Source organism: Sebastes umbrosus, chromosome 21 (assembly GCF_015220745.1).
Source record: "Sebastes umbrosus isolate fSebUmb1 chromosome 21, fSebUmb1.pri, whole genome shotgun sequence".
Classification (NCBI taxonomy): Eukaryota; Metazoa; Chordata; class Actinopteri; order Perciformes; family Sebastidae; genus Sebastes; species Sebastes umbrosus.
The window spans coordinates 13,600,997-13,614,130 of record NC_051289.1 but is presented as its reverse complement, the minus strand read 5'-3'; the positions used below and the strand labels follow the sequence as shown (position 1 = coordinate 13,614,130).

General features: G+C 41.9%; 1 protein-coding gene across 2 annotated transcripts in view; it reads right to left on the bottom strand.

The window, feature by feature from the left end:
* The window catches only part of sema5a (sema domain, seven thrombospondin repeats (type 1 and type 1-like), transmembrane domain (TM) and short cytoplasmic domain, (semaphorin) 5A), a 135,722-nt gene that overhangs the window by 35,714 nt on the left and 86,874 nt on the right, over positions 1 to 13,134 (bottom strand). For both annotated transcript variants that reach the window (XR_005204950.1, XM_037756930.1), the window contains exons 13-15: positions 10,173 to 10,354; positions 9,180 to 9,323; positions 5,702 to 5,849 (exon numbers count right to left, since the gene is read on the bottom strand). Coding sequence is in view for 1 of the 2 variants with exons in the window: in XM_037756930.1 (XP_037612858.1) it covers positions 5,702 to 5,849; positions 9,180 to 9,323; positions 10,173 to 10,354 (474 nt within the window). In the remaining variant the exon portion in view is untranslated. The remainder of the gene's footprint in view (positions 1 to 5,701; positions 5,850 to 9,179; positions 9,324 to 10,172; positions 10,355 to 13,134) is intronic.

Here is a 13,134-nt window from a genome sequence, read left to right as displayed (position 1 = left end):
AGAGTGTGTGTGTGTATGTGTGTGTGTGTAGGGACAAAAGGCTCTCTGTGGTGTCCGGCCAGCTGTGGGAGGTGAATAATAAGGAATCGTGCCTCTCCAGCCTCCTACCATCATTACACTCATTATGCTTCTTATTGGACTGGGAGAGCTGTGAGTGTGTGTGTGAGAGAGACAAAGTGAGTGTGTGTATTAGTATATAAGGATGCCTACATATACACACTTGTACCCTAATGTTGAAGTGAACGGTCCAGATGTGAGATAGGAAAGTGACTAATCCTCCCAAGCGCCTACATCTTTATCTATTGTGGTCGAGTCCGCGGAGACGAAGGCCTAATGTTCCTCAAGTCTCCATGAGACATCAGTTCAATTAGCAGCACCGACCAAAACACACTTTGTCAAACTCTGACTTCTCTCTCTCTCTCTCTCTCTCTCTCTCCGTCTCCCCACCAGTCTGACTCCATAATGAAGCCTGCTGTCGGCCAGGAGCAGGTCTCCCGGCTACACACCAGCGCACACACGCACGCATGCACGCACGCACGCACGCACGCACGCACACAACGACGACCGCCGAACAACACAAAAACACACCAGTGTGTTCGCGCACGTCAGTCTGCCAGTGCCTACACAAACACCGGGTACTTAACTTTCATTTGGCAGTCTGGCTGCACGACTGGCAGGTAAATAGAACAGCTCTCGGTGTCATTAAGCGGCTCTGTGCATCGTCAGTTCTGCATGGCCTGTATTTGACTTATTTAACTGTGAGAGGCAGAGTCAAGATGTGCTGCTCAGCTGAGAATAATGCTCCTTTTTGATCCTTGGATGTGAGAAATATTCGATGAACATTACTGTATAAAGAAGGAAATACCGAAGTGAATGAGATCTTCTTAAAGACCTCTGGCGCAAGTTTTTCTTACATCTAATAACATTCAATTAAGAATGTGAACGATGTGAATGTCACATCGCAATATACAAATATATATAATCAGCGGCTGATTTAATGTGTTGCACTCTGCTGCTACCTTTACTGTGATGTTAGAGTTCAAATTAACACATTAACACCGTACGTTTACATGCACAAAATATTACAGTTTTTGCCCTTATTTCGAAAAACACAATACTCCTACTAAGCTGTTTACATTGCTAATGAAAATGAATAAATATTCTCCTTTACATGCAACCGAGCATACTCCAATTAATGTCACCGGGGGCGGACTGTTTTACCGCGTGAACACAGCCCTCTTTCATTCCTTCAACCTTTCTTGAAAAGGCCGGTGTTGCTATATTTGTGCATATCCAAAACCTGTTGATATCCAAGCATAATGTTTAAAAGTAGGTTTGTTTCTCCTTTTGACCAGAAATGTGGGCTTTTCTTTTGAGCATGCATCTGCGCAAACTGTTGGCAATTTGGTTTGGGTCGTGTCTAGAAGGTAACCCACAAGTTATGAAACTCTCGCGTGTCTTTTGTTTTTTGCAATTTGTGGGTTACCTTCTAGACACCACCTTGGTTCGTGTACAACGCACAAAGCTGGCCCCAAACAGGCAAGATGCTGTGTGTTGCAAACTGCCGTAAAAAAGTTGAGACGCATATTCTGAATGCGCTGTATACATGATGAAAGAGTGCTCCTAAAACCCAAATAATATCTATATAATTAAATATATAACTATATAAATAATATGTCTTAATTGGAAAATGCCCCGAGGCCTAATTCAGAATATCCAAACAGAATATGCTGTTTACTAGGCCTGTATCAAATTCTGAATATTGTCATATTCAGAATAATAGTGGAATATTGGTTTGCATGTAAACGTATTCAATGTTTCAAGTCAATATTGATCACAGTCAGCAGTCCCCTCCTCCGACAGATGACGGTAGTCTGTGTGAAAGTGAAAATTATTCACTCTAGTTTGAATTTGGTTTCAGTCTGTGTGGAGGAGCTAGCTAGTTAAACTCAGCAGGAATTACTTTAGTTTATAGATTAAATCAAACTCCATGATTCATTGCCTTGTCAGAAATGCTTCATTTAATACAATTCTGAAAAACGCGATAATGTAAACGTGGAATTTCGGCTGGCGAAAAGTCATAAAGGTATGAAGCTAGCAAGAGATCAGCGGCCTTTGGAGGCATACCGCTCTGTATTCAGCGGCCCATGGTTGGTCCTTTGTCGGCATACCATGCAGAGTGCAAAACATGAGGATTTAATGGAGATTTATGAAAATAAAATGTATTTTACGGAGCAGAGGCTTGCAACTTTTATTTAAAGTTTTGTTCCAAAGTTTATTACTGGAGCAGTTGATAACAGCACAGAAAAAAACATCTAGCTGTGGAATTTTGTGGAAAAGTTTAAGTTTTGTAGCTTATAACCTGTATTTTAATGCCATTTGATGAATATATTATCGGTTCTACTACAATATCTCCTGGACCCATTTCTTGGCAAGAGGGCTGAAAAATGTTTGCTGTGATGCATAATGTAGGTAGTCTGTGGAAGTTTCTTCTCTGTTCCTTTCTGCTTCTAGAGGTCAAAAAAGGGCCTTGACTGATAACTAAGCCGACTGCAGCACCATTAATAATAAAAGTAAATGGACATCTTTCTTTCTCATTAATGCTCTTGAACAATGATTCCTTTTCTAATCAGCTCCTCAGTCAGCCTTGATAAACAGCACAAGGGTTTCAACGTGTGTGATCATCATCAAAAGGGTTGATTTAATGAATTCTCTTAGCGACACTACAACTCAGCAACTAAAATGTTTATATTAATAACCTCCTTTCACAAGTACCTAACCTCTCATGAATAATGCCTCACTGCTTCATTGTTTGGTAAGATTTTTGCCAATTTATCCAAGGCTGACTAGCTCAGAAACACATCCTCTTCTTTAGCAGAGTTTTCAAGAGAAGATGGAGTTAAGTGCTGCACTCGTCCTGGTACAGCATTTTACTGCTGGGCCACCAGAGCTTCGCTTGTTTATTTCCAGCCCAGATTTTGCTGGCTCCTCTGGGGGATTCAAACCTGTAATGCAGATACAGTGAAACGAGAGAGACGGGAGCGGCGCTGCACGGACCAGGGCTCAGACTGATGAAGTTGCAGTCATGTGGCCTTTTGCATCAGCAAAACTAGGCACCCTCAGGACTAAATACTTCCATGATGATAAGACTGCTGGGGCTTAAGTCAATGACACACAGGGCAAACTCAGAGCAGGTTACATGGAAATGAAGCAGCTAGAGAGTTTGCTTTTTTAATCATGCACGTGGCAGCATTTTGTTTTTAGGGGTTGCATAGTGAGTAGAGACACTTTTGTTTAAATGAAAGTGTCCTTGACCTGAATTCAGCTCCACTTTAGCTATTCTGTGTGGGACTCTGCGCTGCCTAGAGGTGGTATAAGCGTAGAATATTTTTGCTTCAGGGATCAATAGAGAATCACAAAAAAGTAACAACTGAATAGATTTTTTTTGCTTAGCGATTCACTTTACAGCATGTTGACCATGACTGTTATCACCAACTTCACTCCATCTTTGATACTTTTCAAAATAAGTTCCAAAACTTAGTATTTATTGCAAATTCTCTGCTTGACATCCCTGTAAAAACACCAAGCAGATGTTAGCTCATCGCTGTCGATTAATGTCTGGCAAAGGCCGGGAGCTGATCACAGGTGGCTGCCGCGGCGATATCAATCCTGACGGGTAAACATGAATGCACACACGTACATATGCGCGCCGACGTCTAAGACGTACACAGTGTTCATCTCTTTCAGGTCTCAGTAGGGTGTCTGGTCTAAAAAAGTAGCTGTGATGACAGAAGCTACAACCTGTGTGTGTGTGTGAGATTATGTGTGCGTGGTCTCCTTCTGTTTAATTAAACATGGATCTGTCCGGGGGAAGAGAACACAGACAGATGGCGCATAAAAAACGAACTCCTTCACACTTTTCACTCTTTTTAGAGGGGTGGTCCTTGAAGAAATCAAACGAACATATTCCCCTCCTCCTTGATCTTCAAGTGCTGAATACAAATTCGTAAAACTAACTTTATTGGAAAGGTGCGTGCGCGGTTTCAAACACTGTTTCCTGTCTTCAATACTTTACTTTTTGGGGACTTTAAGTGCATTGAAGCAATTGTTAAACATTGACAGCTGTGCCGTTACGCGCCTTATCAGAGCTGTAAATGAAAGGCAGCAAATGTTTCTTTGATCCGAGTAAATATGCAGCTATAATACAAGTTAGCCAAGCTGTCCAAATAAAGTCCTCCCGAGAAAAAAAAGAGAAGGCGTCTCTGAAATCTGCATGTAATTACAACCCTGGTGGCTCCAATTAAGTCCATGTCACAATGGCCAAAGACAAGGAGTCGACATGGGAACAAAACAAAACAAAAAAGGTGAAAGTTTGTGAATTTAACTTGTCTGTAATCAGTGTGAAACTCTCCCCTCCCTTGACGCCAATAAAAACCACCTCAAACATCTGCCGCTCAGTGAGCTTGAGCTTCAAACATCAAAACTACAGACAGTCAAAGACAAGCTTTCCCTTTTGGAGACAGCAGTGACGAGGCGCTTAGATTCCCTCGTGCTCGTCATCAGTTTCCTTTTCTGAACCGAGCTACTCCAGGAATGCCGCTGCATTCCCAGGATGCCCCTATGAGGATAATGGCCGCAGCGCAATGACAGAAATGAGACAGCTGCCACCTGATGGGAATGTGTGCGCGAGACGTAGCCTCGATGATATGGCCCGACTGCCAAATTGCTTCATAATGGGAGGTCAGTCTCTTCATTTGGTCGCTGTGCGGCTACTAATGTGTCATGGGCAATTATCAGATACTACATGTGCTCTTGCAGCGCCTTGTGTGTGGGATGTTTCATAATGCTGGCATTGTGTTATTTAGCTTCACAACGGGTCATTACACAACCTGTGGGATGTTCTCTTTCAGCTAAATGCGATGTGGTCGCTGAATGCTTTTTCAGCATTTGGCATATTTAAACAAATTTCATCTAACATCCTTTTAATTTTACACCGTGAGTGCCTGTGTCCAATAATTTACTCGACATGCAGACACATTGAGAAAACGTACATATTTAGATAAATGCACATACAGAACCAAAATGTGCATAACCCTGATTTTAAAACTTAAATTCCAAACCCTAAATTTAAACCATTTTTTCTACCAAAAATGATAAAGAAAGCCCACAAACAAACACTTCAAGGATCCCATGCATCCACAGGACCCTGACCCACATTCTTTAATCCATCTCCAAGAGGGACACGAGGAGCTACAGCTATCATGCGCATTCTCGCTTATTTTTTTTACCAGGACTGTGGATGAGGGAGTGTTGTGTGTTTGTGTGTGAAAATAGCACCAGAAATAACACGAGCATCACATAATTCTGTCAACAAGGAGAAACGCTCACATTTCAACACTTCCTTGCATCATCCGAAGCTTCGAGAGAACGCTTTGTGGCAGAAAATAAGCCTATTCATATGTGGAGTGATTACTGCGCGTGTGTGGTATTAAATATGTCTCGGTAATAATAAATCTGATGGCTGCTGCCACTGTGTAAATATAGCCAGGGGATTTGGTCGCGTTAGATGTTCCAATTTCATCACCGCTGAGTGTTCGCCGCATCAAATGGCTCGGGCTGAGATTCCCAAACAATGGATAGACAGAGAGAAAGACGGATATAAGGATGATGCATGTGAGGGGTATTGTTTTGTGTGACATACCTGACCACACCCGGGACAGTCGTTGCCGTTCTCACAGGTTCTGCGTCGTGACTGGATGCCTCCGCCGCAGGGCACGGTGCAGCGTTCCCATGCCGACCAGGCCGACCAGTACACGTGCGGCGGGCAGGGCAGGTGTTCATTACAGTACCTGGGAAAGAAGAACACACTTTATTCAATAAGAAGAGCCGGGAACTCTAAACAAAATGACAAGTGCATCTTTAAGTAATTACAGGATTGTGTATTGTAGTTGTGACAGAAGATATATGAGTTAGTTTGCGAGCTTTGACAATAGAGCTTAACTTATACTGGGTACATATAACTGGATTATGTGTGACAGTGTCTTTTGAGTGGCCTGCGGAAAAATGGAATAGCTACTAGCACTAAAATTATATGTGAAGGGCACTGGAGACGTCACCACACTCTTGAAACCTCACCGCTGAATGGAAATAGCTACAAAGAGTTCACACCACAAGTTAGGGATGTCTGAAAAGGCATGTAAACTTCACTTGTACGAAGCCAAAAATATCTCTTTAATGTGGCCATGGAGTGCAGAGAGAACACGGTGCACCGTGAACCAGCACATCTGATTGAATCATGCCACCAGGGACGGGTCTGTGCTGTAGTTCTGTTCATGGCGTAATGGCCAGTGTAAATGTACTGTCTATAAATTCCATCTCCAATCTTAATGGACGTGCATTTTGCATAACACAAAGACGCATGCATAATCTCTAATTACATCGTTTTACAAGACAGGATTACTGCAAAATCTAAAATACTTAATTACTCAGTCCTCATTATACAACGACGACAGACGATTGCCAGCCTTATTAGAGCCACATAATTTATTTTATAACTTCTACGCATACGATAAAATTGCTTTTATTGCTATTTTGTTGTGTTTTTGGCACACGAGTGCCTTTTGAGGGAACTTCTTGTACTAAAATAGCTTTAACTTTATACCCTTCCTCCAGAGGCTCAGTCTGGGTATTTCCTTTATACTACATTCCCAAATACTCTACTGTTGTTCACGGCAAATCAGAAGCTACATTCTGTATACCCTGGTTGTAAAAATCCTTAGAGCGGTGTGTTCTTTTTCCCACTTTTACTAATCGGCACGCTTGTAGTGGGATGACACAGTGGGGGAAAGAGGAGTGTGAATTTCAAATCTTACAAAAGCCTGAGAGGAGAAGGAGAAAGACCCACAAACACACACACTCATTCATTCACATGGGCTTGCATGCAGACCCTAAATACCTCTGCTGCACCACAGCACAATGAAAAAATACTGCGATCAATGCGAAGCAGATTTAGCGCTTCAAAATCATCCTTTAATCATTTCAGACAGGTCATAGTCCATCTCATCCCTTTTCTCTTCACTCTAATAACACACAGAGCTGATCAGACTAAAACGCTCACTAATTACTCGCTATAGGCTGAGTAAGCAGTGCGGACGGTGTCCGCGTGCGCAGAGGGAAATAACCAACAGAAGGTTCATAAATGCAGGCATTAACCAGCCAGATTTAAGCCCATAGCGCTGTCGTGCTCGGCCGGTTTCAGAACATTCGCTTTATCTTTAAAGGCTCTGGCTGCTGCAAACAATCAGGTCCAAACTAATGAGTACGGCCTGTTGGCTAAAAAAAGACGAGGTGAAAGAAGAGGTTTAGTTTTTGTAAATACGTGTACATATGAGCTCACGCCATATGCATGCATGTTTGAACATAAGTCTTGTGCATTAATCCGAACAGGGTATTCAAGAGGAAGAACAAAGTGAGTAGTGAGGCTTATTGCAGACGCCTATAACACCTCTGAAAGCAGGCCTGCGCCCCATAAAATAAAAGTCTTTCACAGCATTAAAAGAATCGTTCGGTGCGCAAAAGCTGATAAAGTGCCAGTCCTTTTTCATGCCGTGCGGATTAAAGCTTGTACAGAAGACCTATTTCACACATGGGCAACTATAAACAACAGATGTAGTGGGAGTTTTTGGACACCATTACACGGGTTGAACACTCAATGAGAAGTTTTCCCCGTTTTTTTTGCAAACATTGGTGATATACATGCATCAGGATATGCTCAAATTGAACACAAACATCATTTATATCGTTTTCTCCCTCAGGCAGACTCAAACTGACACAGCATAATTCATCTGTTAACACATTTTCTCTTCCTATCGCTCTGTCTTGCTGTCCATCTGTCTTTCCCTCTCGCTCTCTCTCTTACGCGCACACACACTAAAACTCCTCTCCTCTCACTCCTCCTTTACAAAGATCCTTTTCCAGCCCTCACAGCTGGCCCCTAACTGGCCTAAGGTGTTTTAAATAGCTGAACAGAGCAAATACTGAGAGCAGGAAGGGGAGATGAAACAAAGGAGATTAAAGCTCGGAAAGAAAGAAAGAGAGGGGGTGGCAAAACCTGCTTCTGGCCTCCTGCGGTCTTTAGTGCCAGCCAGCGCTTTTTTTGGTGTGGTTCGTGAGTAAATGGGCTGTGCCGGTTACTTCATATATTTTCCTCAGAGCTCCTGGTGGAGCAGTCCTTGAGAAAAGGACGGCACCACCAGGAGCGTCCGTGAGTGAGAAAAGGGAAAGTGGGAGGTTAGAGGAAATGAAAAAGTGCAGAGAAAAGAGTAAAAAAAAAAAGGATGTAATAGAAGGTTCATCCTTGAAGGCCGTATCCAATTACGTGTCCGTCACAATGCTGTATCTGTTGCCGTGGTAACGATTGGTAACAATTTATTTCTCCTCTCTGCCTCCCTGTACCCTCTGAACTGTACTTATTTGCACTTTTCTGCCTCCACCTCTGGTTAACGGTAGGAGTTGGATGAAAAACATCAGCATTATGCCTCGCTTGGTGACACAGAGGAAGAATGCCTCCGTTCATTAAGAAACACAGCCCTCCGTTAAGATGGAATTGAAGTAATGTAATAGCCAGTGTCGTCATTTTGATTTGGCAAACACTGAAGTAAAGTTTGAGATAATCAGAACAAATTGAGAGAAAAACTTTAACTTTAAAATGATTCATCTCTTGACCTGTTCTACCTGGGCTGCTTCGTATGCCTCTTTGTGCTTCTTTGCATACTTTCTCCTTGAAAAACAGATCTTTTTTTTCCAGGCCTAGAAGGTTGCTTAGAAACCAAACACCAAACACATCTTTAAAAAGGCGATTATTCCACGGCAAAGCCTCCAAAGCTTCAAAACGTGGACTCGGCCCGTGTGTGAAAGCCAGATAATTACCCAAGAGCAGGCCTATCCCGCTCTTTCCTTAATTGGCTGTCACAAAGTTGGACAGAAGTGAGGAAAGAAAATTAAGAAAAGTCACAGTGAAAGTCATGCTTCCTAACTGATTGCAAATAGCTTTCTTCTGTTTTTGTTTTGTTTTTTTAAACATGCACAGAAATACAAACACACATGTATTTGCTTTAATTAGTACATGTGAACGAATGTCTAATCATGTAAGTGTTTGTGTGTGTGTGTATGTGTCATACCTCTCCTCGCGGTTCTGGCCCACACACACTCGTCCGCCGTGGCGAGGGGTTGGGTTGCTGCAGGAGCGTTGACGGACCTGGAAGCCGATGCCGCAGCTGGTGCTGCAGGGAGACCAGGAAGTCCAGGGGGTCCAGGCTCCATTTCTATGGAGACAAGAAGAACAACATCAGTCTAAGCTACTTTAGCTACTGATGGAGAGGTGATGGTAGCCGGAAGAAAAACAACAACAAGACTACAGCAAAGGGATATTAACTATTAAGTCCCATGAATCTCTGATTTTGTTACCTTGTAGAAGACAATTAACAGTGAATAAAGAAAATATGCAAAGCATTTTTGTGTTCCGGCTTTCATTTATGGTGATTAGCTGCGTTTTTCTGTTTCTGTTTCATTGTAAATTTAATACATTTGTTTTTTTTTTACTGCTAGTCAGATAAAACATTTTGGAATATTTAATTTGGGCTCTGGTGACTACTTTCAGCTATTAATTAGACGGAAAGATTAATTTATTGTTAAAAAAAAGATAAATTAATTAACAACAAAGATAATCCTTAGCTGCTTCCGTCAGCATCAACTCACACGTACGCAACGATGTGTTTGATGCAAAGCAGCAGCAGCATCTCAGTTAATTTTAAATCTGAGACAACACCAATCAACACTTGGCTCGAATACACCCAAATAACTGCAACAATGAACAATTCACTGTGTATGGATTGAATAGACAGTCCTGTCCATCAATTTTTATGTCTAGCCTTGTTGTCCTTGTCCCTACAGTAGCTGTTATTTATATTTCTGTGTGAACAAAACGGAGTCAAATTAGAGGTGAATCTGATTTTCTGATGGAGTAGGAGTGAGGACGCAGGGAATTAATTAACACATTTTTACATCCATCCCCCAACCTCTCTGTCACTTGGAGGTACATACATATTCATAGACAGTTGACAAAGAGAAGGAAAATTTACAGATGTGTGCCGGTGTATCAACAAAAACTGTACCTGGAGCAGTTTGCGACCTCCACGCTGATGCCGTAGCAATGCTGGCCTCCACACTGAGGGGCAGGGCTATCACAGGCTCGCGTCCGACACAGACAGGACCCCGCGCTGCCGCCATCATTGTGACTACACGTGGACCAGCCTGACCAGGCGCCAAAGCTTCCATCAACAGTCACATTACGGATCTGTTAGCAATGAGACAAAAATAAAACATTTGAGAGTAATGGCTTTTCTCAGAAACTGGTCATCGCATTAGACTGATTCTATCAGGAATGTATCGCTCTGGGAAACACAGCCCCACGGCTACGGTGGATGCAAACAGAAATCAATTTCCCTCAAATAGATGCAAAAATAACTGCATGACATCATCTCTAGAGCACATTCAAAATTGTGCGAACAAAACTGTGCTGTAAATGCGAGGAAGATGTATGAAAATTGTCTCAGGATACGATGAGATTTCAAAACAGCAATAAGAGAGATTGGGAAAGGCAAATGAAAGCTTTGAATGGACACATTCAAAGGACGGAAATGTGAGGAAATAAAAGTGGCGGCATAAATAGATATCTGAGACAAAACAGAATGAAACAGGAAGGCTCTGATATTACAGGAGCCATAAATTACGAGTGATGTCCTGGGCACACGAGCTAAATACGAAAACGCACCAGAGCTGCAGATGATATGAGCCATGTCGCTGCTACATTTCAGGGTGATTTAAAAATGCAAAGAACAATTTCAGACGGGGAAAAACGAGAGCGTGATCATCAGCTGCTTTGGCAGAAGCGGAAATAATGTCTGCCCTGCGCTCTTTTTGGTAATTGAACTCTGCCGTGTGCCTAAATGGGAAGACGCTTGGCTTCAATGGGCTGCCTAAAAAGCAAACAACTAGAAAAAGATACACAATATCTTGCATCTCTGTCACGAATCATTAACAGCTGAGACTATAAATGGTATGGTACGTGTGTTATTTATCCCTAGAAAAATAAATAAAAATAAATATAAACATTTAAATAATTCTTTTATTTTACTGGTGTGAAAAGTACATGGGTAATTTCTTTCATTAAAATGGGAAAAACAGAAATGAAAAGGCACCAGAAACAGGATGATAGATGAAGTCTGAAGGATGATGAAAAGCACTCATGTTTTATGCGGCTTATGAGGGTAAAAGTAATTTCTTTTTTGCAGGCTGAAATTACAACAGCTGTCTCCTTTTTATTCTAAAGAATCGTGTTTTTAGAGTGGGGGTTGATTAATTAAAATTACTTTTAGGCAAAGTGGGTTCCTTACAAAAACATTTATTGAGGAGAAATTTCCATTTTACTTGAGTGGAAACACACAGAACAGCAGCTACCTTCCCTACAACTACTTTGAAACTACTATTTCTACGTGTTTCCATATAGACTGTGGTGCCAGATGGCGTTTGTGAATAAGTTGGTAAAGCATATCTCCCGTCTCTGCCTACACAACTTGTTAGTGTGTGTGTGTGTGTGTGCAAAATCTTGACTGGCCTCCAGCTCCACACTTCCACTTTGCAGGGGAAAGCAACACAGACATTCAGCCAGTTTAACCGTTTTCAAAACTGTTAATGAACTCAAAGGGAGTGAAACACTAACTGTGATAAAAGACAACTTCCTTGTTTTTCAGTTTTAACGTCTCGGCATCGACGTGTTTTGAAGCAGACAATTTTCCCATTCTGGTCTGGCTTCACAAGCCCTATTGTAAAGCCATTTATCTCTGTCAGAATACAAAGTGATTACTGCCAAAGGTAATTCATACTCACTCTAAATGGATTGGATCTGGTTAGACCAAGGTTTAAGTGAGTAAATACATATTCCAATACTGGTGTGGGCAGCGGTATGTGGCCAAGTGAAAATACATCAAAACTAAAGGATTGGTGGCTACACTGCAGCTGGAAACATGGATATTATCTTTAATCAAATCCTGCATTTAAAGTAACAGGTTAGAGACAGTTATCTTAGCATAAAGACTAGAAAACAGGGTGAAACACCTGCCAGCGCCTCTAAAGCTCACTAATTAACACAATTCTTAATTGTGTTTTGTTTACTCCGAACAGAAACTGTGTGTAAAAATGACACGTTTTATTGGAAGTTTTATATGAGCAGTGGCCAGGAAGCTGTTAATTAGTGAGCTTTATAAGAGCTGGTAGTCTTTTATCTTTGAACAGAGCCAGGCTAACTGGTTCCCCCTGTTTCCAGTCTTTATGCTACTCTAAGCTGTCTGGTTCCAGCTTCATATTTATCGTACAGACATGAGAGTGGTATCGATCTCATCTAACTTTTGGCAAGAGAGCGAATGAGCACATTTCCCAAAATGTTGAACTATTCCTTTAAAATATGTACTATAAGTTTGATGCATAGACTGTATAAAGATGGACAACAGGACAGCTCCCCAAAAGTGAAGCCAAAACATCTTGAGTGGCTGGCTGCATTACAGGTCATAAGTCCCGCCTCCGCTGTGTTAGCGGATGGGACATGGGCCTAACTAAAAAGGCAAAGTACACTTCAAATACATTTTTCCCAAAGATGGTTTCAGTCATTTTAGGTAGTTTTTATCATGCTGATGTATGTTCTAAGTGTTCATTCATCTGATAAGTTGTTTTAATTAGTTATTTGATGCTATTAAAAGGGGGTGATACGTCACGATTGACAGTTGTGATTGACAGCTGCTCTGAGTGAAGTAGTCTTGCAGCCGGAGGCTCGAGAGAAGATGTAATTTTAACTTTCCATAACCGTCACGAGTCTGTGTAATAGAACATGTGTCAATTTGAGATATTATGGTTAGTTGTTGTGTCTCTCTAGCTAAACAGCTACCGTGGTGCTAATGTAGCAGCTACGTGGCTCACGCTAACAAGCTGCGGCCGTGCTCGGCTTGTGATTGGCTCAGGTGGGTGTGTGGGCGGGACCTCGATATCGCGGCTCCAGCCCTGATCACTATACTGTGAAGACTC